Source organism: Natator depressus, chromosome 10 (assembly GCF_965152275.1).
Source record: "Natator depressus isolate rNatDep1 chromosome 10, rNatDep2.hap1, whole genome shotgun sequence".
In the NCBI taxonomy this organism is placed as follows: domain Eukaryota; kingdom Metazoa; phylum Chordata; order Testudines; family Cheloniidae; genus Natator; species Natator depressus.
The window spans coordinates 64,764,246-64,791,956 of record NC_134243.1 but is presented as its reverse complement, the minus strand read 5'-3'; the positions used below and the strand labels follow the sequence as shown (position 1 = coordinate 64,791,956).

The following is a 27,711-nucleotide window of genomic DNA, read 5'->3' as shown; positions in this document are numbered from 1 at the left end:
GACCATGACTATACCTTAACCAAGAAACTGGGACCTTGACAAAAAATAATTGACTACCCTCACCCAGTGTTTGTATGTAAATCAGGGTTGCACAAGTGTGCAGTTAAACATGCACACACACCCACAATGTGTGTAAGGCATCGGGAGTATAAGATTTGGGGCTGAAGGGACTAATTACCCTAAACGGAGCCTGTTGGCACATAAGAGGAGCACAGCGTGCAAGGCAGCAGAACAGGCTAGCAACCACTGGCCTGGATGGAAAAGGTGTAACTTTCTGCAGAGGTAGCAGCCATCTCAGACAACGTCACTACAGCCCCCCAGGATGGGAGCCTCCGCTGGCTACCGCTCCCATATTGCAGGAGGTCCAGCCTGTACCCCTCTGCAACCCGTCGGGCGGGTGCTGCGAGCAGGCAGCCCGCACCGGGCACGCGAAGCGGTCCTGGCCCGTGCAAGCTCGTCACGAGCCAGGAGCGTGCTCTCCTCGGGCGCACGGCAGAGGCCCAGCGGGAGAACCCCCGCGTTGAGCTAGCGCGCGCGGAGGGGGGGAGGGGGTTGTGCCAAGCAGGGCTTGGACCGGCGGCAGCGCAGGGCCGGCGGCAGCCCGCGCAGGCCCTGAGCCCCGGCCGAGGAATGCGAGCAATGCGCCTGGCCAGCCCCCGTTCCGTGCCGCTGCGCCGCCCGACGGCCACGGGTGCCGGCGCACGCGCACTCTGTGACCGGCGAGTCAGCCGCAAGCCTGATTGTCTTGAAAGCAGGAGAGAGAGAGATGCAGCTCCCCAGAGCGAAGGGGTGACCGCCCGACGCCGGCTTTCCCGGGGGAGGTGCGGCTCCCCCCTTACGCGGGGGTTGCATGCTCCGGTGGGAAAGCCCAGCGCCTCGTTGGGTTTGTGGTTCTCAGCTGGCTTTGCCCGGCCGCAGAGCCGGGGGCAGAGTGCAGGCATTTCTGGCGAGGTGTTATCACTTACAAGGGACTTAGGAGAATGACCTGAGCCAACCCCCGAAGGCTCGGGATTGCATGGAGGCAGCGGTGGTATTGGCCATGCAAAGGTACCGTTCCGTTTCCGTATTTTAGCTTTCCAGTATATTTCAGCAATATAAACCTGAGAGTCTTGAGCAACAGTTATTCAGCGTTTTGCATACTCTTACAAATGACAGTGTAACAATGTGTTATAGTCTATTCCGTGCAAGGCGGGTTAGATTCGGTCAGCAGCAAACATGTCTTTGCTACTGTAGTCACTGCTCTGTGTTCAGCTGCATCGCGAGTAGGCCAGTGGGCATGAAAGTGGCTGTTTAAAATAGATTATTTTTGTGCTGTTTGGCATCCTGGAGGTGAGCTGTCCAGCCTAAGGGTTAGTACAGCTGTCTTGGACGAGGGCTGGCTTGCTTTAGTAGGATTACCTGGAATAACCTCCCCCCGGTGCATTTTAACTTGAATTTATATCCATTGGTGAACTGAATGTTTAACTCTCTGCTTTCCTCAGGCTTGGAGGAAATGTCCTGAATGGACGATGAAATGAAGCATTTCTGTCTGCAAGAGGAAGTTGCATGAGAAGAATTTGCTGTAGCTAAGCAGCAGCACCCGCTGGGCTCCTGGCTCCAGCTACTATGGCCCAATCCAGGGTCTGGAATAGCATCAAATCCATGCTGAGAAAGAACGATGACCCCTTGTTCTTGAACGACTCCAGTGCCTTTGATTTTTCAGATGAAGTGGGGGAGGAGGACTTCCCCCGGTTTAACAAGTTGCGAGTTGTGGTTTCTGATGACACTTTGGATGCAGCTCCGGACAGACCTGTCAATGGGGCTCACCTAGGTCTGCAGTCCGATGACGACTCCTTGCTGGACCGGGATATTGCTCTGCGGAGCACACAGACTAGCTCCCCCAGGACGGACCCTTGTAGCAATTGCAGTAAACAGAGGGAACTAACAAAACAGAGGAAGGTGAAAAAACGGCTGACCCTGGCTGCCGTTCTCTATCTCTTCTTTATGATTGGAGAGCTCATAGGTGAGTTGGGCTTGTTTTCTTACTCCCTCAAGGGTTAATGGAAAATGCCTCGGTGCTTTTTAGGACATTGTTTTATTACACAGTTGTTCTTTAATTATTTGCTAAAGGAGACAGTGTATCAGTTACTGAGACCCACAGATTTCAGCAGCAGGTCCAGAGAGTGCTCACAGTAAAGAAAGTCAGCATGCAATTAGCATCTAAGGAAAGAAAGAGTTTAAAGGGACACTGCCAACATTAACTCTTCCCTGGCTGATGTTTATAAGGATCTTATCAACAAGGAATCATAGAATATCAGAGTTGGAAGGGACTTCAGAAGGTTATCTAGTCCAACCCCCTGCTCAAAGCAGGGCCAATCCCCAATTTTTGCCCCAGATCCCTAAATGGCCCCCTCAAGGATTGAACTCACAACGCTGGGTTTAGCAGGCCAATGCTCAAACCACTGAGCTATCCCTCCTCCAAGAGAAAGTGATTGTTGAAATTAACAATTAAATTGTCCATATGCTGTTAAATGGGGGAAAATACAGATTCGACCCCCCCAACTTGTTTCAATTATTGCCATTTTTTCTTGTAATTATAGTAGGTGCAATATTTTCAGACAGAAATGTATTTTTTTCAGGTTAATGGTTCTCTTTAATAGCAGAAAACCAGTGTCTGTATAAGATTTTAGGGCCTTCAAACGTTATTTATGTTCTTAGTCCCCAAATACAGCAATATAATTTAGTTCTACTATTGAAAGGGAAAAAACCCCTCATGAAACTATGAATTATAGATAAAGATCAATCACTTACAGCTTCCTGTTTTGCTTCTCCCTACTGGACTAACAGAGTGTCTACACTAGTCTAGCTATTTCTGTATCTTAAACCAGCGGTTCTCAGAACAAATTTTTTGGTGGCCTCAGAATGAAGCCACCAACTCTTGCTGGTGGCCGCGCTAACAATTTTTCCTAAAATACTTAATTAACTTTAAGAAAAACAAATAAATATGCACATATACTGCCCAAATCATTTTAATTTATTTATGTAGGGTTTTTTCAGACTCAGTAATAAAAATAATGTACAGTTGTCTTTATTCTTTACTGGGCCTAAACAGAATAGAAACACAAATAAGGTGCTTTGCATGTTCTTGTCTTAAGTGATCACTCTCCTTACAGTGTGTATGATAACACCCATTTTTTCATGTTCTGTGTGTATATAAATCTCCTCACTGTATTTTCCACTGAATGCATCCAATGAAGTAAGCTGTAGCTCACGAAAGCTTATGCTCAAATAAATTGGTTAGTCTCTAAGGTGCCACTAGTACGCCTTTTCTTTTTGTCTTTTTGTTGTTGTTTCTTTTGCTTTTTTGGTTGCGTTTTTCTCTTCTAAGACTTGCTAGCTGGTAAGTCTTCTGCTGTGTAAAGTGATATTTGTATGTGTACTAATATCACTTTTCACAGCAGACTTACTCAGCCCCGGCAAGCCTTGGGACAAATCAAGCCCTGTATGGGGAGGTGGGCAGGGAGGCAGTGGGGCCCAGGGACGATGGTGGGTGTGGTGAGCCTGGGGCCGGAGCCTGAAACCAGAGCCTGCCACCACATGGACAGAGCCCACAGCTCTGTGGCCAAAGCCTGCCTCCCCAACCCCAGGGAAAGTGAAGAATTCACCAGCTGCCTGCACCTCCAGTGTTTGTGTCTCTGGAGGGGGGGCAGGGCCCAACTGCTGCTGGCAGCCTTGGGAGAGGGACCACTGCTTTGCACCTTCCAGTATATTGTTAATAGTTGGGAGAAACCACATTGATTTTTCACCTCAAAATTGCTCCTGTTATGGATTCATTCAAAACAGTAACAAACTAATTTTCCAAGTTCAGTTTTTATTTATCTCTGACAAGCTCTTTTGATGTCAAAGCATGTTATCTCTTGCAGTTCAGGTTCAAGAGCACTGTAAATTTAAACCAAAACAGCATGATACAGCAGTCTGTAAATCTCAAAACACATATGGCTGTATATTACAGTGGAGCAGCAGCTCCAGTATAGTTAAGGTTAAGGCCAGCTCTCTGTTTAAAGCTCAACTATTCTAAGTATTCTAATATCTGAACCAGTGGCTCCTTAGAGACTAACCAATTTATTTGAGCATAAGCTTTCGTGAGCTACAGCTCACTTCATCGGATGCTGCTACTCTGAAACCTAATATCTGGACTGTTACTTGGATTCACTTACAGTGAAAAGACACAGTGCAAGTAAGAGACAGGTGCTGCGTGCACCTGCCCTGTGCTCAAACACTGAGCCTGTTCCCCCAACAGAATACCACACAATTCTATATTGAAATGATGCAGACTGGAACCTCAAGGTACTCATGCACCTCCTTTGATAAAATGCAGGTGATTCAGACCCAGATCTCTGCATATCACAGTCACAGCTCTATGACACTCCTCAAACTAATCCCCAGATCTCCTCATATCACAAACACACCTTTACCAATCTACTCCACCTGCTGCCTCCACCATTCACTACAGCTACCCTTACAACTCTGAAAGAAACTGGAATGCATACAGATAATTCCCAGTGTCTATTGCCAGCTCCAGGCAGAGTTAAGGTTGTGTGGGCATCTACCTTAATTCTGTATTTCCTGGTTTTCAGAAGTCTGAGTTTTGCTGAACTTGAGATTCTGGAAGGGCACAAGCTATCATTAGGCATCTTTAACTCTGCATTAATGATGATTTTTTTGCCATTATTCTTGGAGAGCTTATTGTGATATAACCATGAAAGAAACTCTAAAGTTGAGAGTCACATGGTGGTGGACACAAAACTACATCATCACCAATATTTAATCATTGTTAAGAGGCATAGTATTTACCTTCTAATCACTATTAACTTTTCCTTTAAATACATAATGTACTAACATGTCTTTTGGAGTTGTTCATGCCATTTAAGTGCCTACTTGGTGCCACTTAAACTCTTGAAGAACACAAAGTATTTCTGCCATCCACTTCCCCCTGACTTGTTCTGTTGCCACTTTGTTTTCAAAAGTGGAGAATGGTGTGATGTCAGTGCATCAATGTATCTATCAGTCATTAGACTTTCAGATGCACTGAACTGGGTTTTTACTTATGACCACACAACTTCTTGTAAATACTTCTTTGTAAATATTGTAATTTCAATACACAACTGTAAATCTGGAAGCATGAATTAGTTATAATTTAAATTCACTATTAAAAGGGAAGGTTAAAAACTTTTGAAAGTATAGGAGCTGATGGCTCAAGGGACAGGTAATAAAATAGTATAGATCAGTGGTTCTCAAACTTTTGTACTGGTGACCCCTTTCACATAGCACGGCTCTGAGTGCGACCCCCCCCCTTATAAATTAAAAACACTTTTTATATATTTAACACCATTATAAATGCTGGAGGCAAAGGGGTTTGGGGTGGAGGCTGACAGCTCGCGACCTCCCAAGTAATAATCTCATGAGCCACCTGAGGGGTCCCGACCCCCAGTTTGAGAACCCCTGGTATAGAGGACTTGCTGCCACTTGTTTACCATTCAAATTCATTTCAGTGCTGACAAAGTCTGCTGGCTGTTCAATGGCCCCTGTGAAATGAATTAGTGGTCTCAGGAGACTCATTCACATCACTAAACTTGCTTCCCTCTTATTCCTTGAGTTGATCTCCCAGGGGAGTTTGTGTTACATTGGTGAGCCAGAAGTTAGTACAAGATGGGCAGTGGTAGTGCCTGAACTATGGATAAATAAAGAGCATCATTCCTGACAATCTGGCACCTGTCAAGAGTACTAAATTCATTATTTAAAAAAAAATGGTTGGAAATCACTGTGTCATTTTTTCCGTGATCAGCATTGCCATGGCTTTCAGGAGCATTTTATCTGTATCTGTATTTAGCTAAAACAGAGGTCCCAAAAGTGTAGGGTGCACCCCCTAGAGGCGTGCAGAGGAACATTGGGAGGGCGCAGCAGGGCCAGGCCAGCACCCATGGGTGGCGGAAAGGGAGCACAACCAGCTCCTTCCCACCCCCTGCTCTGCTCCAGTACCACCCCTAGCCACATCCTCGGCTCCTGGCCCGGCACCTGGCCCCATCCCCAGGCTCAGTGTAGGTCTGCACCTGGCCCCTGCCCCAGTCTTGGCAGCTGGCTGTGGATCCGTTCCCATCCCGGGGCTAAGGCTAGGGGTAAGGGCAGGGGCAGGAGTGGAGTTGCAGCTGGCCGCAGGCCTGGCTGCTGGCCCCCACCACAGCCCGGCTGCAGCTCTGCTTCTGCCCCTGCCCCCAACCTCAGACCCTGGCTCGGACCCCACTCCTGGCCCGAGACCTACCCATCGATGCAAGCCCAGCCTCGGCCCCCTTTCCCCTGTCTGTGTCCCCCACCCTGGGACCTGGGTCCGGGGGTGGCAGGGGAGGCAGACACGGGTAAGGGGGGTGCAACCCTCAAAAGTTTAGGGACCACTGAGCTAAAAATAACCATTTTAAAAACAGGAAGATTAAACTTTTCTTGATTTAGCTTTTTAAAAATAAGTGTAGAAGGTGGTGGTGGTGAAGCAGCTTAATTTTATACAGTGGAAATCATAATTAATGTGCCGAAACCACTACCTTGTGTTGACCTTATACCTTTGAATAATGACTTTATCTGCACTACATCTGTGGTGTATTTGAAAACACCATTGTTCAAATCTAAAAAATATATACTTTACCAAACCTCTCAGGGAAAAACTAGGAGAAAGTCCATTTGTCAGACATACACTAGGTAATTGACATTTGTTTTCTATTCCATTTAGTTTAATTAGAGGCGTTATCTCAGGATCCCATGGTAATGGCAAGCAGTGACCTTGCCCTTTAGCTTCTGCTTCAATGGTTAGTCATTGATAAGACTGCCACAATCCATGAACTAATTATGGATGAGGCTCTTAACTTTGAACATATTACAGAGACCTGGCTGAATGACAACCCTGTTCTTTTTGCGGATACAGACTAACACGGCTGCTACTCTGAAACCTGTCAACTTGCCCTGTCAGTTGGTTGTGCTTTTTCTGACTGTGTTTGTGGTTCAGCATGATCGACAGGTGAATCTGGCAGAGTCTGATCTCAGGTGTAGAAAATGCCTTATCACAAGGACAGATTGATGTAGTATGAGACTCCCAGGATAAAATGAATTTAGGAATTTTGGCTGTGTACCAATCTCACTACTCAATGGAATTCCTGGCTGAGCTTGTTGAACCTGCTACTGGAGTCACTGACTGATGCCCAGATCCTCAAAGGCATTTAGATGCCCAGCTCCCATTTATTTGACCTTTGAGGATCCAAGTCTGAGATTTCTTCATGGGGGTGACTTCAGTATCATTCACCATGCCTCTTGTGGATTTGTTTGAGACTTCCTGGCTTCCAAGTGGTGTCTGACTCAGCTTATGCTCATGTGTACACCACACATCTGATTTAGAGACAGAATTGGCAATAGGGTGGGTTTAAAATAAAACTACACCTTAATCATGATCAGATAGATCATCACTGCTTTTTGCTTGAGATCAGCACTTTTCTAAGCTTGGTCAAGGTGGTGGATCTTTCCAACTAAAATACTTATATGGCCCCCATCTTCATAGTAGCTGAGTACCTCACAATCTTTTGATGTATTTATCCTCACCTCCCTTGTGGGACGTATTATCCCCATTTTATAGATGGTGCACTGAGGCATAGAGACACTAAGTGATTTTCCCAAAGACCCTGGAAGTTTGTGGCAGAGCAGGAAATTGAACCTGGGTCTCCCAAGCTCCAGGCTAGCCCCCTGAACAACGGGCCTACTGCCCTAACCAAACTTCCTCTCGTGATCGGTTTCTGTGGCCCCTCCTCTGGGCCCCAAGTTTCAAAACATTCTGAGGAAATTTAGTGCTCAGTCATCTGGGGAGCTTTGCATTTGATCCTATAGCAGGGGTGGGCAAACTTTTTGGCCTGAGGGCCACATCGGGATGTGAAACTGTATGGAGGGCCGGGTAGGGAAGGCTGTGCCCCTCAAACAGCCTGGCCTCCGGCCCTGCCCCCTATTTACTCCCTCCCACTTCCCATCGCCCCCCCGGGATCCCACCCCCTATCCAACCCCCCCTGCACCCTGACTGCCCCGACCTATCCATACCCCCGCCCCCTGACAGGCCCCCCGGGACTCCCACACCCTATCCAACCCTCCCTGTTCCCCGACCCCTGACTGCCCCGGGACCCCCTGCCCCATCCAACCGCCCCCTGCTCCCTGTCCCCTGACTGCCCGCCGGGACCCGCTACCCAACCCCTCCACCGCCCCGTTACCATGCCGCTCAGGAGGAGGAACAGCGTGGGAGGAGCTGGGAGCAAGCCTCCTGGGTCAGAAGCTCAAGGGCCGGGCAGGACGGTCCCGCGGGCCGCATGTGGCCCGCAGGCCGTAGTTTGCCCACCTCTGTCCTATAGGATATTATAACAATCTGTTTTCTGTGAACTTTGACACACTGGGACTGTGATCAGATTTGCCTTTGCAGCACCCCCTTGTGGCCCATCAGGGCACGACTCACCCAGCTGCATGTCTCTGTAGGTAGGTTCACTGTCTTTTGCAAGGGTTGATGTAGCAGTGCTTTAGCCATCTGGCCAAGGTACACATCAGTCCTTTTGGGATGTTAAGGTCCAAACAAAGTCAGGAAAAACCACAACTCAAAACCAGGGTCATCTGGTGAACATTCAGCAGGACCCCACCCATATGTTTAGAGCTCATCCTCAAACAGTCAGTATTTCAGCCAGTCTCCCAAGGTCTGGTTGTCCCTTCTGCCAGGAGGCTCAACAAACCATTAGGCTGTCTCAGGCTATGTCTACACTACAGCTTATGTTGGCATAATTTATGTGGCTCGGGGTGGGGGTGAGGTAAATAAATCACCCTCCTGAGCGACGTAAGTTACACCAACATAAGCGCTGGTGTGAACAGCGCTATGTCGGCAGGAGAGCTTCTCCCGCCAACTTAGCTTCTGCCACTCGTGGGAGCTGGAGTAGTTAAGACGAAAGGAGAGCTCTCTCCCATCGGCGTAGAGCAACTGCATTACAGCCTCAGAGGAATTTGTCTGATAAAGTGATGAGCAACCAGTGTGGGAGGGAAGCTAGACTGGAAGTTGGATCTCAGACTTAAGTATATAGTGATTAATACCACCACCAACTATAATGTACGCTATCGGTGCATGCGTGTGTGTGTAGACAAAGATAGATTTTTGTTTTGTTGATCTTGCAATCAACTAATTTGTGAACTTTCCTTTGCTATACCTGGCCCTTAATGGTCTGTCCAATAAGGATCCTCAGGTTTTCCTGTAATGCAAATTTTTAATATTACACAAAGACCAGGCAGTGAGAAATGATGGAAACAAACGAGCTCTTATCAGAGATTTTTCATTTCTGAAAATGGAGATTCAGGCCTGCAAGGGGGCATTTTATATTTGGTTGAAGCTGCAGGTTCAAGGACAATTTCAGGCTGCTCCCAGAACCGTGGGGAAACCTGACCCATTGCTGAACTGACACTGAAGATGTAGCCTCTTTTGAGTGCATGTGCAGAACTCCCATTAGCATTGTGCATGAAAGGAAGACGACATCTTTATTAGGTTAACCCCTTCCATGCATCTATTACAGATATTGACAACTGCTTCAGGACAAATTGATCATTTTGACCTTCTGATCTGAGGAAATTTATCTCAGCACAGCCCACAATTATGAGAAGGGAGTTAAATTACATAGAAATGGAAAGAAATATTTCAGAATGGAAGGGTTGGCAATGGCTGCTGGGACAGGGAACAATGAGGCTTAAGATTTAATGGTAAAAAAAGGAGGACAGGCTGAATTTCTTTGCCATTTAGTCATTGGAGCTCTGCCCATGTTTCAAAATGTCAAAAAACTTTTCAGTCTTGGCTTAATAAATTAATCAGCTGATTAAACACACACAAAATAACAAAGAAAAAAGACACTAAGCTACTTTAGGCCTGATCCTGCAGAACCTTATTCAAGCAAGTGGTCTCACTGACTTCAGTGAGACCACTTGTGTGAGTAAAGCTTGGAGGACTGAGCCTTTTCCACTTACCTAATCTGTTTAAGTATTTATACTGTATTTATCACCATGGTAGCTTTAAGAAATAGCATGGCACATTGATTGCAATGGGAAAAACCACGAGCTCCATCACTGCACTTCATTACTTGCTCAATGCACCGTTCTGAATGCACTTTGTTGTAAACTACACCCAAAGGATGTTTTGCAGAGTGGTTCATATCACATGCCCTAACTTTTCCAATTTCATTTCAGGTGGATATGTTGCTAATAGTCTAGCAATCATGATGGATGCGCTTCATATGCTAACTGACCTCAGTGGTATTCTTTTGACTCTGCTTGCTTTGTGGCTCTCTGCAAAATCTCCCACAAAAAAGTTCACCTTTGGATTTCACCGCTTAGGTACGTAGCTGCCAGAGGTTTACTGTTATAGCAGTGTTGTAAATGATAACTATAAGGAAAGTTTGACTGCAGAGATGTAGTGTAGAGCATTAAATAACTATCAGAAATGAGGTTATGTAAATCTAGAAATAGCTTTATATTTTAGGGGCCTGATTCTCATTTACGTGAAGGGCCCTTTACAATGCTTTGTCCATAGCAGGTGGCAGACAGCTGGCTATGCTGGCTTTATGACACGTGGGAATTTCCCTAGGCAGAGTGACACAAAAGTGACAGACTGGAGCCCATGATTTGACCTGGTCTCCCCAGACCGAGGTTGTGTTACACTGATACCCCTTCCTGGAAGAGGTTCCAATGCTCCTACCTGTGCTGTATCTATTTGTGTGGCCAAATAGGAAACTATGTTCTTCTTGGCTGTCAGACCGTAGCCTTTCATGAGAACTAACATCACTGAGAAGTTTAATAAAATACCCAAAGGGGCAGGCATGTCTTTTTGTTCTTTATTACTTTGCTGCGCATTCAGAAGGCTCCATTTCAGTTGGTAGTATCTTTTTAATAACTGTGCATTAGAGGCCTATTTAGGAAACTCATGTCACAGTGATTACTTCATGTTAAATTATGTAGGAAAAGTACAGCCTTTTCCTTGCAAATAACTCAGCATAGTGATTCATCATCACCTGAATAAGAATCTTCCAATCTAAAGACTTATCTACAGAGAGTATGTGGAACATATATAGCTACAGAAAGACCAGCGCTGATGTATAAAGCCTTCAGTTAGGTCTGCACTGATCCGATGAAGTGAGCTGTAGCTCACGAAAGCTTTTGCTCAAATAAATTGGTTCGTCTCTAAGGTGCCACTAGTCCTCCTTTTCTTACTGCAAAGAATGTGTTCTTAACTTGGGGTAACTAACCCCTGTTAGCTGACTCAGGGTAAAACTGCAGCAAAGATAAGGCAATTTTTAACTTGGGTGAGCAGCTCAAGTTAAAGCCAGTAGGGGAGCCTAGAGTTGAATTTGAGCTGTTAACACAAGGTAAAAGCTGAGTTGTTATGTCTTCGCTACTGTTGGAATCTGGGTTAGCTAACCCAATTTAAGGATCTGGCAAATTCAGAGTTAAGTTTTTAGTGCTTGACTTAGCTCTTAGGAATGAAAGTTTATTTGGCTTTCTGTCAAGTAGGTTCTGATGAGTGGGTGATTTTACAGATTGTAATCTAAATGCTGCTTGTTGCTCCCAGGATATGGGCCTTGCGTAAGGAATCTAACAAGGTAGGACAGGAAATTCCTCCTACAAGCCAGTGATGAGGCTCAGAGTGGATGTGCATCCACTCCATTGTCCGTAGCAATATTGGCTGTCCAAGCAACTAGGACCCCTGTGCACCCCTCAGTTTTGAAAGATTAAGTTTAAGATGATGAAATCTATTGAGCCAAATAGACCACTTCTCTGGCTCACCACAACCCCTATCATTATATCAATGTTATCTGTATTACAGGTTTCAGAGTAGCAGCCATGTTAGTCTGTATTGGCAAAAAGAAAAGGAGTACTTGTGGCACCTTAGAGACTAACCAATTTATTTGAGCATGAGCTTTCGTGAGCTACAGCTCACTTCATCGGATGCATACAGTGGAAAATACAGTGGGGAGATTTTATATACACAGAGAACATGAAACAATGGGTGTTACCATACAGACTGTAACAAGAGTGACCAGGAAAGGTGAGCTATTACCAGCAGGAGAGCAGGGTGGGGGGGAACCTTTTGTAGCGATAATCAAAGTGGGCCATTTCCAGCACTTTACAAGAACAGTAGGGCACCTGGAGGAACCCCACATGCTTGGTGTGGTACATACACACAATCACCATCCCAAAGTGCTTACAATCAGTGGGCCAGACTTACTTATGCTGAGTAGTACCTTATTTCACAAGTAGTTCTATTGACTTCAGAGGGTTCCTTTGGAAAATAAGGTACCACTCAGTGTGAGTGATAGTCACCACAATCTAGCCCTAAATACACAAGGCACACAAAAAGAGTGTGAGAAAGGAAGGGTTGACTGCTCTACAGAGGAGGAAGTGATACACGGAGAGATTAAATGACTTGCTCAAGATCACACAGGAAGTCTGTGGCAGAGCTGGGTCTCAGTCCAGTGTAGTCTTGCCAGGTGTCCGGTTTTTGACCGGAACGCCCGGTCGAAAAGGGACCCTGGCTGCTCTGATCAGCATTGCTGACCAGGCCACTAAAAGTCCAGTTGGTGGCACAGTGGGGTTAAGGCAGGTTCCCTGCCTGCCCTGGCTCCGTGCAGCTCCCAGAAGCAGCCAGCACATCCGGTTCCTAGGCTCAGGGGCAGCCATGGGGACTCCACGTGCTGCCCCTGCCCCCAGCACTGGTTCCGCAGCTTCCATTGGCAGAGAACTGTGGCCAATGGGAGCTGTGGAGATGGTGTCTGCAGGGGTGGATAGCGCACAGAGCCCGCTGGCCCCTCTGCCTAGGAGATCCCAGCTGCTTCTGGGAGCTGCCTGAGGTAAGTGCTGCCTGGCCAGAGCCCACACCCTGAACCCCCTGCCCCAGCTCTGAGCCCCCTCCTGTACCCAAACTCCCTCCTGGAGCCCCCTCACACCCCAAACCCCTCATCCCTGGCCCCACCCCAAGAGCCCACACCCCCAGCCAAAGCCTGCACCCTTCCTGCACTCCAACCCCTACCCCATCCCTGAGCCCCCTCCTTCATCCTGAACCCCTCATTTCTGGCCCCACCCCAGAGCCTGCACCCCCAGCTGGAGCCCTCACCCCCACCCCCTGCCCCAGCCTGGTGAAAGTGAGAGAGGGTAGGGGAGAGAGGGGACGGGGCCTCAGAGAAGGGGAGGGCAGGGGCTGGGCCTCTGGGAAGTGGTGGGGCAGGGGGTGGGGCAAGAGTGTTCAGTTTTGTCTGATTAGAAAGTTGGCAACCTAGTCCAATGCCTTAACCACAGTACTATCTCTACTCCATGCTACTGGGGAGAGAAGCATCACAGAGAACTCTGCTGTGTGCATGGGTTTTCCTGTACAACTTTTATTTCCCTGTGCAGCAGCAGTTCTGGTGTGTTGAGGACCTTCCAGTACCACAAAGGGGAAAGGAAACATTTGCCCTAGTATGTGCTACATATTCTTGAGTTCTTATTGTGACTCTGGTATGATTCTTTCTGTGGTATTGAGCAAATTACTTCACCTCTTCCTATTTTAGGCCTCTATAAAGTATAAGAATTATTTACCAACCTCAGGTGTTGGGAGGATTAATTAGTTCATGGTTGTATATATCTGTGAAGATAAAAAGTGCTATTTATGTTGTAACTGTATTAATAATGTATGATTGCAGGTCTTGAATTGTAAACATCTTAACAGGAACGTTAACTTTTTATGCTTTATGAAATATCAGGCTTTACTATTTCTGCTTTACTGTAGTTTAAAATACATGCTTTTACAATGAATTCCAAAGTCTATTTTAGCTCAGTACTTACATAATGTAATGAAGTTTACAATTCATATTTCAGATTTTATAGCAGTAGGTAGCAGATTCATTAGCTTCATCACCTAACCCTACAACCCTCGACCATTAATTAGTCACTCAAGCAATACTGCGTAATACTATACAGTAGCAAGGCTCATTGGGGCTCTAACAAGAAAGGATCTGCCAGCATTTCCATTAGAATCATTTCTTTCAAGAGTTTTTAATTTTGTTGAATGAGTTACCTTTACACTGAAACATGACCTTTCAGGTTTGCCCCAGAGCACTCTTTGGGCAATATGAATACACACAGAAGTCTCTTGGGTACTGTTTTGAGTTATTAAGCCTCCTTTTTAAAAAAAGTAAAATTTTTTCAGTTTTTGTATGCATTTAGAGCTCAAAAACTAATGTGTATATAGAAATGAAGTGACCTGAGACCAACCTAAGACAAAAATGAAGGGGTCAGAGAAGTTCATTAAAAAAAAAATTGGAAGCTATTTTTTTTAACCGTTTTCTTGAAAATATTTGACAGTCCTGGAAACTTTCACTAAGATTGCTCTGGGCTCAGCAGGAGACTTGCATCTCATTGGGTTTGTTTTACACTAGCAACAAATATTTGAGAGTTTAAGTAGAGGAAGAACAATTGTGGCTCAGGGATTTTTCCACAGCTTTTCCATGGGAGCTCAGCTGGCTCTAACTCAATTATTCTACTTTCAACTTATGTAATGCTTCTCATTCAAGGATTTCAAAGCACTTTACAAACATTAATTCAAGGAGCCTCACAGTACCTCTGTGAGCGATCTAAGTATAGTTTTCATTTTACTGCTGGGGGCACGTAAGAAGTTAACATATACAAGGATTTACTTGCTTAATCTGAGGCACCCAAATTTGATCATTCTGGCCTAAGTGCCCAATGCCACACAAATCAGTTGTACAGCTGGTAATGGAACAAGAGATTCCCCAGCTCTTCATGACACATTCTCCTAAAAGTCTTTACATTAAGAACCTTGTTATCAAATAATTTAACCCCACCATTAGTCTGAATTTTATGAAAGATATTATATAGAGAGAGCAGTGAATAATAAAAATTCAGCAAAAAAGAGCGAGCGTCACTGATTCTGGTACAGAATAGAAAGCACCCTTTTCAAAAAAGCTGAGAATATGCATTAAATATCTCATGGCTTCTTAAACTGATGCACTCTGCACTTATTTTTTAGGTTACCTATATAGATATTAACGTTGGCAACATTACAAATACAATTAACTGTATTTCGATAACTCCAGCTTTTGGAACTCTGAATTTCCAATACTTGAGAGAGCATTTTCATTTGTAAAAGGATTCCAGCAGCATCTAGCACATTAGCACTATTGATTATCTGTTTACATTTCAGAGGAAATTAGCACTGCTATCACCTATTGCACCGCTATTTAAATGCAGAATGTATGTTGTGTCTTAGGCTTAATTCTCTTTGCAGCGATGAAAAGTAAGTGGATAAACTCAGGTTTCAGAGTACCAGCCGTGTTAGTCTGTATTCGCTAAAAGAAAAGGAGTACTTGTGGCACCTTAGAGACTAACCAATTTATTTGAGCATAAGCTTTCGTGAGCTACATGCATCCGATGAAGTGAGCTGTAGCTCACGAAAGCTTATGCTCAAATAAATTGGTTAGTCTCTAAGGTGCCACAAGTACTCCTTTTCTTTTTGGATAAACTCAGAATCCTAGAATGGTTAGAAAAAATGGGGATGAAATATGGACAGAACATGCAAGTTTAGAATGGGTTACTACACCTTTAAAACCAAAAGTACTTCAGTTTAACCATGATTTAAGTGGAGATGTCTCTTTTCAGCTAACTGGTTTAATCATAGATAGAGAATTTGGTAGCTCTCCATTGCTGGTGAGATTATGTCAATAGCTACAGAACTGATTGATCCCTTTAGACAGTGCTTGGTTAATTCAATGAGAAATGAGGGATTGCAGACAGACCAAATTCACATTGCCAGCAAGGAAGGGATTTCATTATAATCTTTTGCCAGGAAAAGCACTGGTTTCAGGCAGCTACAGAGAAAATTGCTTTGAATTAAAACAAAAATAATAAGTACTCTGCTGGTGTATGGTAATGGAATGTGATGCATATGCCAACATTTCACATGACTGACGAATCTAAGAAATTGTGTTGTTTTAAGGACATCAACATGAATAATTTGTTTCATAAAGAACTCCTGAAATTGCATGGATAACTCCAGGATTTTTTAAAGATGGGTATCTTTCTGAAATCATCTGAGATCATGATGGCTGCCTCTCAGTGCCTGGTTAGAGCTTTATAATACTGGTTCTTATCCAGGCAGTGACAAACTGAACAGCTGAGTGTGTTGGTGTGAGTTTCTTCCTGCCAACCCGATTTTAAAATTCAGCTTGTGGCCCAAGTGATTCTGGTGACATCAAAAGCTTGTACAGAGCACACTTTTTACAGTCATGTTGAATAAGTAAAATGAGGACAATTCCTTGGTAGAAACAATACATGCTGCAGCCATCAAAGAAACATTGTACATGCTTCAGAGTAGCAGCTGTGTTAGTCTGTATCCGCAAAAAAAACCAGGAGTACTTGTGGCACCTTAGAGACTAACAAATTTATTAGAGCATAAGCTTTCGTGGGCTACAGCCAGTGATGAACTGCCAAAAGCTGAAGAACCGGTTCGTTCACTTGCTCCGGGTCTTCGGCGGCACTTCAGCAGCAGGTCCTTCAGTCGCTCCGGGTCTTCGGCTGCACTGAAGGACCCACCGCCGAAGTGCGGCCGAAGACCCGGAACGAGTGAAGAACCTGCCACCGAAGTGCCGCCGAAGACCCGGAGCGCTGCCGGGTGAGTAAAAATTAAAAAGGGATTCTCAGGGGAGCCTCCCCAGCTGAGAGCTCAGGCGGACCGGACAGGACAGTCCCGCGTGCCAGATGTGGCCAGCGGGCCGGAGTTTGCCCACCCCTTTAACAACTGGTTCTAAATGAGCTTTGAAATTTAACAACTGGTTCACACGAACTGGTGCGAACCAGCTCCAGCTCACCAGTGGCTATAGCCCACTTCATCGCATGCTGACAGATCTAAGACATGGGGAGAACTGAGGCGCTTGTCAAATGCCAACAAAGAAGAACACTGTTGGAGTATATTATGCATCTGAGGATAGAATTTTGCTGCAGCTGTGAAAGAATTCATCGCAACATGTGTGGAATACAAGGAAATAACAGCTATACTTCTACATCTCAGAGAACAAATGAATATCAACTCTGATCTTTGAGGAATTGATACAGAAAGATAGAGGCTCTGGTAATTAACTGACAATGAGATTTTATCAGCAGTCCTGAATGACATTTTTAATTATTACAAATAATAATGATACAAATTATGCATACAGTCCTGCAGATATATATGCATTATAGGCTGGTCTGGTGGCACCATATCTTAAGATTTTCCGAACACTACCCATTATAAGACCCTGTTTTCAGTTACTTATGAAACTTTGCCAGACTTGACCTGTTTTCCATGCCAGGGATCTGCCTCAGGCTGAATATTTTGCAGTAAATAAAGCCTGGGGCCATACACTGAACAATGAGGAGAAAACAAAATATTGAATAGCTGATTATTAATTGAACACTATCCATCCTGTGCAGTGAATTAGGCAGGGGTCCCATGGAAAAAAATAGCATATGATCCTGTCATTAAAGATTGTATCATAATGCATGCAAATAAGGGTGGCAACTTAAGGTTGCACAGGCAACCTTAATTCATTTAACATAGTTATGTGTAATATTAAGCTATGTTTACTGACAGTCCAAACTCCGTGTGCAGGTAATAACATTACAAATAAAAAGGAAGAGGACAAAATTATAACAAAATTCCAACGAATTGTGCTTCCAATAATATGTACCCTGGCTAGAGTTAAATTGTCCATCTCCCCCACAGTTTCCACCAGTTTTTAAGAAACAGTTTAACTTGGCTGTAAAAACTGTTTTGCTGGTATGGTTGTGCAAACCTGTGTGGCTGGGGCTCAGAATGTTCAGCTGTTGTTGGGACCAAGCAATTATTTTTCAATAACAATTTTTAAATCCTGTTTCCTAATATGGGAAAAATTGTCATACAGATGGTGTCAAAGTAACATAGGTTGTTTACAGTTTCTGTTATCAGGGAATCGGGAGGAACAAAAACAATAACAAAAAAGAATAAGCCTCTCTCATTGAGTTCTTCATGCTGTAGTTACAGTAACATGCACATATTCTAAGAACTGCCTATGTGGATCTTATAAAATGCACATTCGACTCTGGTTTTTATAGGCTAGTTGAATTACATTACCTACACACTAATTGCTCCTCCTCTGTGGATGTCCCCCAGGCGGTTACACCAGTGAGGTTCCTCTGTGCAAGGGCTCTGTGTAGGAGCATGCAGATACCCTATGTGGCATAATGCAGGGGGCAGAATGCAGAGAGGACTTGCAGATACCCTATGTGGCATAATGCAGGGGGCAGAATGAAGTGTGTCTGCAGCCACTCCACAGAGACAGCTTCAGTGGGTTCTGATGCATCTGTCTTTCCCAGGAAGGGAACCCACCTAGAAATAATGACCTAAACAGAGGAAATATATTTCCAGGAACAAAGCTGATATGAGAGTGTGTATTATCTGATTAACACAAATTGTCCTGTTTGCGGACTGTATCTTCTGAATTTGACTTGATTCACAACATATTTTAAGGCATGAGAATCTACTGAAAATCAATTATTGCCTTGTAAAAAACGACAAATTTTAAATAGGCTATAGTAGATCTAAAAGTCACTCTTGTAATGTTGTTCCCTTTTTGTTTGCAGAGGTGTTGTCAGCCCTTGTTAGTGTATTGCTGGTATATATCCTAATGGTGGTGTTCTTGTATGAAGCTGTTCAAAGAACTATCCATATGGACTATGAAATTAATGGAGATATAATGCTCATTACAGCAGCTGTTGGCGTTGCAGTAAACTTGATGTAAGCTTTGTTTCCCTACATTGATATTCCTTGTATACATTTACAAAATACAATATGTAGATGAATTCATTCACAGCTTGTAATATTTATCTTTATTGAATCAGTCTCAATCACTTGGGAATTTTATTTGTATGCTAGTGGGGTTTTTTTGGGGTCTCTTCATGCTCACAACATGAGACATGCAGTAGTAATGAATGTAATATTTTTCTCCATCCTTTGGTCGAAATATTTTAAAATCATGTCAGTCTTATTCTTTTTCCTTTCATTTTCAGAATGGGATTTTTACTGAATCAGTCAGGTCATCTTCATTCCCATTCACACTCCCAAGTACCTGCATCAAACACTGCTAACACAGCCCATGGGCATAGCCAGGGACACAGCAGCCTTGCAGTGAGAGCAGCATTTGTCCATGCCCTGGGGGACTTGGTACAGAGTATTGGTGTGCTTGTAGCTGCATACATCATACGTTTCAAGGTAGGACGTTGCTAGTCTTTTGTGACTGTGGACTTTCTTATGTTAACCCCTATACTAGATTAAAGGACCTCTTTTATAAGATATAGAGATATTCAGTGTTTGTTGTTTTCTAGTAATATAAATTCATCCAAAATGAGTACCATGCACATATTTTCTAAATAGTCTTCAACAGAATATAAAATCAAGTGAGAGCTAAAAGTGGTTGAATCTTACTGGACCAAGACTTTTTTGAATCTTTACTAGAAGCCTATTTCCTTACAAACTCTTAATCTGTACCTTGCAGCCAGAATACAAGATTGCTGACCCTATATGTACTTACATATTCTCAATACTTGTGGTTTTTACAACAGTCCGAATCATATGGGACACAGGAGTTATTATACTGGAAGGTAAGATCTGTATAAATTCTGTGATACTTTTATTTAATTTTACATGTCAGCTAGCAGTGAAAGTTTGTTATTTCTCTGTTGTACAAAATGTTCACTAAGTATATTTAAATCATATTGAATAAGTGATCACAGACATCATGGTCCAGATTCTTGGATGGATTACAACCATTTACATGGCACCACAAGCAGAACCTAGCCACAGAGCCAACTTATCCAGCCATCAGAGGATTGCCTTAGTGTAGGGGGATCACTAGTGGCACAGAGGTGTCATATGGCTCCTATGCCTTCCCTGCTGCTATATAGGGGGCATGTCTGTGGCTTCCCTTTTCCCCACTGTTGTTTCAGCCTTTGGGGTCACTGGGAGCTGGTATAACTTAGAGCAGTCTTCAGGCTACTTTAACTTATGCCAAATTGCTGGGTGCCTGCCTGGCACACAGCTTGCCCAGAATTTGGAAGGCAAAGGTGAAGTTTACAGCGCCCATGCATGTTCCCTCCTCCAGCCCCAATCCTGTACTATATGCTTCTCTGCCGTAGCCAAGCACCTGGCTCCGCATTTTACTTTAACTTGAAAAGTAAATGCTTACAAAACACAAAGAGACAAACCTGGGTCAAAAAGCTGTACACCCAGGCTGTGTCTACACTAATCTCCCCCCCCCCCCCTCAAATTTCCCACCATTGTTATTGCACCATGGGTGCAGTTCTACTGGTGGTAGCAACAGTGGAAGCACAGGTGTAGACTGGTCATTGCTTTTTAATTATTATGTCGTCTTAGCCTGTGCGGAGCAGATCTAGACAACAGGGTGGTTAAAATGCCAGCAGCCTCCAGTGCATTGTTTTAACTAGCAGTCCGACTGTTACTACCCCTAGTGGAAATGCAACTATGGTATCAGTGAAGGAAATATTAGGGAGAAAGGGCTAATGCAAACATGGCCATAAAGTTGCTGAGTATCTGACACTCCGCTTTGTTGAATTATTGTTCAAGTCAAAAACTCTGAACAGGGCCTCACCAATCTTGATTGTGAAATGTTTTTTCTTCCTTAATAAATAAATAAAATAAAAGGTTCATTGAGAGGGCAAAAATGGTGAACTGTGCTTTTATTAAGATGTCTCAATTAGTTCCAGGGTAGTGGCATTGAGATTTAGCCAAAGAAAATAGACAAGGAGTGGCTGCATTGCTAAATATATATATATAATTAAAATCAGCTACTGTACCAGAAGACTGGAGGATAGCTATATTAGATGTGTATTTTAAAAAGGTGCTAGGGATGGCTATGGGGATTATTTTAATAGTAAGAAGATTATTGGTTGGGAAAATATAAATATAAAAATAGCGTTAGAAAAATATAGAGTTATAACCAACTACAGTAGATGAACATGATAGGGACAAAACTACATCTTGTATAAAAGAATATCATGTTTCTCTAGTGTATCAGATTTTTTTTGAGAGCGTCAACAAAATAGTAGATTACGTTTATATATTGATGGGTTCTCAATTAATTATAATCCTTGAATTGAAAGACAGAGGAGTCAATGGAAATGGATCAATGAAAACATTGCTCAGTATTTGTCATCCTATTTGTAAAAAGAGAGCAGAAATAGAAAAGGTTCAGAGAAGAGGAACAAAAATGAGTGAGATCCATGGAAAAACTGGTCACACTTTATATTAAGCTTCCGTTTATAGTTTATGAAGCATTAATACTTGATTAATAGATGTTTTACTAAATGGTTAAATTGGTTGTTACAAAGTGCAACAGATCAAAAGGTTTTTTGTAAATCATGTCTTATAATCATCTATAACACCTTCTAATGATGTGCTTAAAACCATCTATAACATATACTCCTCATGTCTGTAACATGCAGAGCTGATTAAATTTCCTTGTGGAAAATGTCGTTTTTGTCAAAATTGAAAGCTTTCCCGAGAAATAGTTCATTCTGGCAATTTTTAAAATTTTCTAGTTGTGAGAATCATATTGAAGAATTTGTTTCAAGTTGACTGTTTGAAGTGAAGCAATGCTTTTTCTTTCAAAATGTGAATTTGAAACTTTTTTTCATTTAAAGGGTTATTTGAAAAGAAAAAAATGTCATTTCAAGAGGAAAAAATGTTTCAGTATGTTGAATCATTTTGATCAAAAATGCCAAAATTTTCATGTTGACATTTCCAGTTTGAAAATTTTTGGAATCGTTCATTCCATGTATTTTTTTTCAATATTTTGATTTTCCACTCTGATTCAGAACAGAAACAAAATTTTGAAATGTCGGGACTTTTCATGAGACAAAACTTCCAGTTTCTGACTAGTAACATGTTCATAGAATGTTAGTAATCATTTATTAACCTTTATAAATGATTTATGAATGGAATCTTAATATAAAGTGTGACCAAAAAGCTTCTGTAATAGGTTAAAAAGGTGAAGCGTATTTAGAAAGGCTATTAATATGTGGTATGTTGGATGTATATATATATTATTTAGTGACTGGTGTAGGAAGGTGCTTCTATTTTTTTCCCTCATGACATGATGAAATTAAAAGGCAGCAAATTTCAAAAACTGATAAAAGGAAATACTTTTTATACAACTTATAATTAACCTGTGAAACTCACTGTCTCAATAAGATCTTGTGGCAAAGAACACATTAGGATTTTTAAAAAAGGATTAGAAAGTTACATGAATAATATCTGCAGTTACATTAGCTAGAATAAATATTTATAAGTGATATCAATCCTCATGCTTCCAGATGTAAACATCCACTGATTTCTTGGGTTAAGAAGAAACTCTCCCCAGAGTCATGTTATTACATAATTGTGCACCACGAGGGGGTTTTACACCTTCCTTTGAAGTATCTGGTACACAGCACTGTCACATGAAGGATTCAGAGAAGGTTGGGACAGTTACATGGAGAAGAAGAATATCCAGAGTAATGACAGTTAACACAAAAAATGAGTTTTGGAAGGGATGTGCTTCAAGATCTAAGCCAGTCTCTAGCTAGCAGGAGGTAGAATAAGACTGTCAGGGGTGACCAACTATTCCATAGATGCCTACCGCGGGGTTTCTTACATTTTCCTGTGAAGCATCTGGTGCAGGCAACTCTTGGAGACAAGATTCTGGACTGGATGGACTGAGGTCTGAGCCAATAGTGCAGTTCCTATGTTACTGGATTGGAAGGATTACTGTCCTGATTCAATGTGGCAATTCCTGTGTTCTTTGCCGATAACTTAGATACCACTAGTCACTTTAAATGTTCCAAGAACTATTTGTTTGTCTTCTTGTGACCTTTCATAATATTTTACTTTGAAAATCAGTGTGTGTATTAATTAGAAACAATTAATTTTCCTCATTCTAATACTGTAGGGGTTCCAAAGCATTTGAATGTAGACCGCATTAAAGAAGACTTAATGAAAATTGAAGATGTTTTTTCAATAGAAGATTTGAATGTTTGGTCTCTCACTGCAGGAAAAACTACTGCCATAGTCCACTTGCAATTAGGTAAGTAACTGCATAGTACACCTACAATGGTACAGCTATAGATAAATTAGCTGCAGAAAGAACTTTGACTCTGTTTTTATGCTTCTGATTAAATTGAGCTGTGAAGTATCCGTTTTGGGAACAAGGCTTTTAATTACACTTCGCATAGAAAATGGCTTGCTTATAAAATATATAAAACTTCTCCTATCCTGGGTATATTATAGAGAGCTGTGCAAGAAAACGCACTGCTGGAAAGATCAGGAGCAAATACTGTTTGATCAGATTCATAAAAAAATGATGCTTTTGCACAGATTTTTGCACCAAAAAACAGTTTTCCCACCATAGGCGGTAAAACAACATAAGACTCTTTGTATAAAAAAATCAACACAGACCTCTCTAGGGGCTGCATGCTACCCACCCAAGTCTGATATTGCACCCATGGGAAAAAATAGTGGGTGCTCAGCACCCACCAGCCACATCTGTTTGGCAGCACACCCAATCAGCTGTTTGGCAGCACCCCTGATTAGCTGATTGGAGGGGCTGCCAAACAGCTGTTTGGTAGCTGGGAGAGGGGCTTGGGGGAGGGTGGAGAGCAGCAAGCAGGCAGGGGCCTTGGGGAGGGGGCAGAACAGGGCAGGAAGAGGCAGAGCCAGGGGGAGGGGAGCACAGGCGAGCGGGTGGAGCCTCGGGGCAGAGCAGGGATGGGGCATCCCCAGGGAAAAGAAAAATTCAACGCCATGGCCTATGTGCAACACTGTTGTAAGCCTATGACCAGAAATGCAGTGCCCAGCCAGAACAGCCCAATGCTGGTACAAGTTTGCTAGGTCTCGGAGTGGCTGGTAAGACCGTGTGCTGTGTCTGTGTTTTTCCAGTGGTGAGGTTGCAAGTGAAAGTCAACGCCAGAGACAGAAGCTGCATTTTGTATCTTTGCTGTTCTGTTCTCTCCCCTTGTGTGTGTTTGTCTTGTTTTGTTTTTAGGAAACGGGTTCAGACTTTAACAACAGCAGCAATGACAGCTCTAGCCCAGCTCATCTAGCTTCTGTTCCTCAAAAAGGACAGTTCTTACCATCTTTGAAACTGTCTTAAAGACTGTCAGACAAGGGACTTTTTCCTTCTAAAAACTTTATCCATCTAAAGGGGAAGAGGACAAGGGATGTTGTTAAAATGAAAGCCTTACTTAATATTTTCTCTTTCAAATGCTTTAACTATTTTCCTTTTCTGTGATGTCTTTCATAAAAAAGTTAAAAGGATTTTTAATGGTGTGTTTCCCATGATACTAAGCAGGCTGAGGTTTCTGTATACGAAACTGTGAAGCTTGTTTAAATCTGTTAAATGTTGGACAGTGACTGGGCTATGTTAACACCATTACTCGTTGGGCCCATATATTCCAGCTAGATTAAAACAGCAGATATCTGTCCAGTACAACCCATGAGGGTTTATGTTTAGCAGCTATGTAAAATATTATATAATACAGCAGTAATGTATTTATCATATTAATCCCTTTTTGTATTGTCCATAGAAAGCATAGACAAAAAATCTGGATCTTTTTTGTCTATCAGATTCTTAATTTTATCAGCGTTAAGGATCTGAGTGCAGGATCAGGGCCTAAGGGCACACGATAATGGGGCAGTCATGCCAGCTGTAATGCATAGTGAAACAGGTGGATTGTCAGATTTTTGAAGGATGACATGTATTGATGATTTTCTTCATTTTCCAGTTCCAGGTAGTTCACGTAAATGGGAGGAAGTTCAGTCCAAGGCCAGACACTTGCTGCTGAACACATTTGGAATGTATAAATGCTCTGTCCAGCTTCAGAGTTACAAGCACCAAGTAAACAAGACCTGTGCAAGTTGTCAGAGTTCCAGTGCCTAATTTCATACATTTTGGGAACTGCTGCCTTATTCTTTATCTTGTAGTCAAAGACTAAAAAGCAATAAATGCAAAACTAAAATGATTGAATGGAATCCCAAAGGTGTGGGGTTGTACCAGTATTTGATGCCAGAGGGAGAACTGGTCCTGCAAAAAGTGCAGGAGGTACCCCACAGAAAAATGTATTTGCTCTCTCTCGCTCTGACCAATTTATTGTCAGCTCGATATGATTTTCAGACAAAGATGTTTCCACAATATTGTTTACAGGTTGTGATATGGCTCTGCAGATACCTCATCAATTACACTTCAATTTTGTCAATTGTGTACCACTAATGTACCTGCGTTCCAAACGGAGCATAAAGAATTCAGTATTTGAGTTAAAAAAAATTTTAAAAGTTGATTATGTCAGGGGTCCATAACACTTAAAGATCCCTAAAGTGGTTATACAGTATTTTTGTAATACAGTTTTTAATATATTAACATGGAAGATGGTGCATACAGTGCTAGCTAAACCATTTGATAAACTGTCTTCAGAAAATTGCCAAATATAGAATTTACTGCACCCATACCAGAAATTTAGATTTAATGCAGGCATTCAAAGGTCCAAAGCAAGAGGTCCTTACCCAGGCAAAATTTCCATTGCCTAATTAGAGACTTCAGGACTGGACCCAAAATGTTTTAAGTGATCAGTTATCTTTCATGTATTTTAGTATGGCATGTATATCTTAGAAGCACTTATTTATTTAACAAAGTTTTGACTCTTAAGATGATTTTATTATTAGTGAAATTGAATGTTTAAAACCTTTTAACTTGATTCAAAGGTCGATTAATTAGCATTAATTCTAATTAGAATTAATAAATGTGCTGTAGGAAACATTTTTCATGATTATTTTGCATTGTGAAAAGAAAATTATAGAAACCATGTTAACTATGAAGATACTGTCAGATAATCAGACATGCAACACACAGATATTCTAACAGGAATGTAGGGAGGAGAGATTTCAGATATGTTCCCCAAATTTAGAATTTTAATAATCTGTTAATTTCATTTTTGCATTTCCTTTAGAGAAATACATTCTGTGCATGATATATGATGTCCAGAATCCTATGGAACTGCGTCTCACAAGCTCTCTATAAATCCTCTGCACTTTGATTTTATAGGGGCTAAATCTAATCAGTCTCTCTGATCTGCCTGTGGTTACAGCCGCCATGTATCCTCCTCACTAAAGGCCGGAAGAATATAGACTGCAAAAGCTGAAAAGAAAACCAGAATTTGGCCTCAGATCTCTGTTGCACTTTGATCTCTATCCAGAACTTCCGCTGACATCAATAATAGTTCTGTGCATGTATCAGAAAAGATAACTTTTGCCCTACATTGACAGCTTTGCTGTTCAGCTGTAAATACCAAGGCAACATACTGTTTTGAGACCTGCTACTGTTTCATACTTAATTTCATCAAACTCATTTGTAGTTGCAATTAGAACTAAAACATGGCTTGTTTGCTTTCTCTTGAGGTAGGGAATCAGATGATAAAATTTGAGAGATACTAATTAACAGCACAGTATTAGTTTGGACAAAATGCATATAACACTGGATTATGTTTGTATTTCTTCCAACAGAGAGAGGGAACATGACAATACAGTATGCCAGCATCTTCAGCTCAGAGGTAGAGTACCAGTGTCTTCAGGACGCTAATGCTTCAGTACATACAGTATATCACCAATAAAGCCATATCACAGTTATGAAAAATTGTGTGTCCTTTCTATATGAACTTTCTGAAAACCAGGTATTTTGCACATACTGGCTATTCAAGTAGGATTTTATGAAGTTGCGGTTTACAGTCAATGTAGTTGGAGTATGATAAACTTGTATTGTATTTGGAGTTTTTTATTGTAATGATATACTATACATTTGTTTAACTGAAAAAAGCAAAAATATGTTGCTTTACTGTGGGATTTATTAAATCAGTTATTAAACTACACATTATAAAATATTTATTCATACTGCTGGCCCTAGCCTATTTCTTTTGATTCCACTTGCAGTTATGTTTTGTAGTATTCCTTACATGAAGTCATGTACTCAGTTTTGAGGTACTACATTTAGATCACTGGCTTACTTCCTTATACAGTGGCATCCCCATAGTCTTTTGTCTTCCACCATGTAGTGCTTATGCTTTTAAAAACACACACATACATTAAAGGTTGTTCTGTTAGCCACACTTTCTTTTAAGTACCTAGCAAGACCATTCTTGGAACACTGTGTTTAGTTCTGGGCCTCTCGTTAGCAGAGCAATATAGAGAAAATGGAAGAAGTACAGAAAAGAGCAACAAAAGGCTAGAATGTCGATTCCATTGTCCCATCTCAGGGAAACTCTCAAATATAAATTCCTGTAGCTCTTTCTAACTAAACTCAACTATAATAAGTGAGTGGGGATCACTAAATGAAAATTTAGATTTGATTGTCCTACCTCCAGACCTCTACTTTGTCCTTACAAAATACTCAGGGTAAAGGGCTTTCTTTTTTATCCCTTTGTATTTCACTTGAGAGAGCAGTGTATTGAGGGCAGCCCATTATTAGCCTTCAATAATGTAGTAACCCCAAGGTAATAGGAATACAATGATAGATTTGTTGCTATTTTTAA

General features: G+C 42.3%; 1 protein-coding gene across 2 annotated transcripts; it reads left to right on the top strand.

Moving 5' to 3' along the window:
• Nucleotides 1–695: 695 nt before the first annotated feature.
• On the top strand, nucleotides 696–27,020 carry SLC30A4 (solute carrier family 30 member 4). Of its 2 annotated transcripts, XM_074964784.1 has the most exons (8): nucleotides 696–1,047; nucleotides 1,482–2,002; nucleotides 10,267–10,413; nucleotides 18,727–18,880; nucleotides 19,153–19,354; nucleotides 19,638–19,743; nucleotides 23,088–23,222; nucleotides 24,919–27,020. In XM_074964784.1, the coding sequence occupies exons 2-8, from the start codon at nucleotides 1,606–1,608 to the stop codon at nucleotides 25,071–25,073; spliced, it is 1,296 nt and encodes a 431-aa protein (XP_074820885.1). In that variant the 5' UTR covers nucleotides 696–1,047; nucleotides 1,482–1,605; the 3' UTR covers nucleotides 25,074–27,020. The 2 variants fall into 2 exon arrangements, with proteins under 2 accessions (XP_074820885.1, XP_074820886.1); XM_074964785.1 differs by lacking the exon at nucleotides 10,267–10,413.
• The last annotated feature ends 691 nt before the right edge of the window (nucleotides 27,021–27,711 follow it).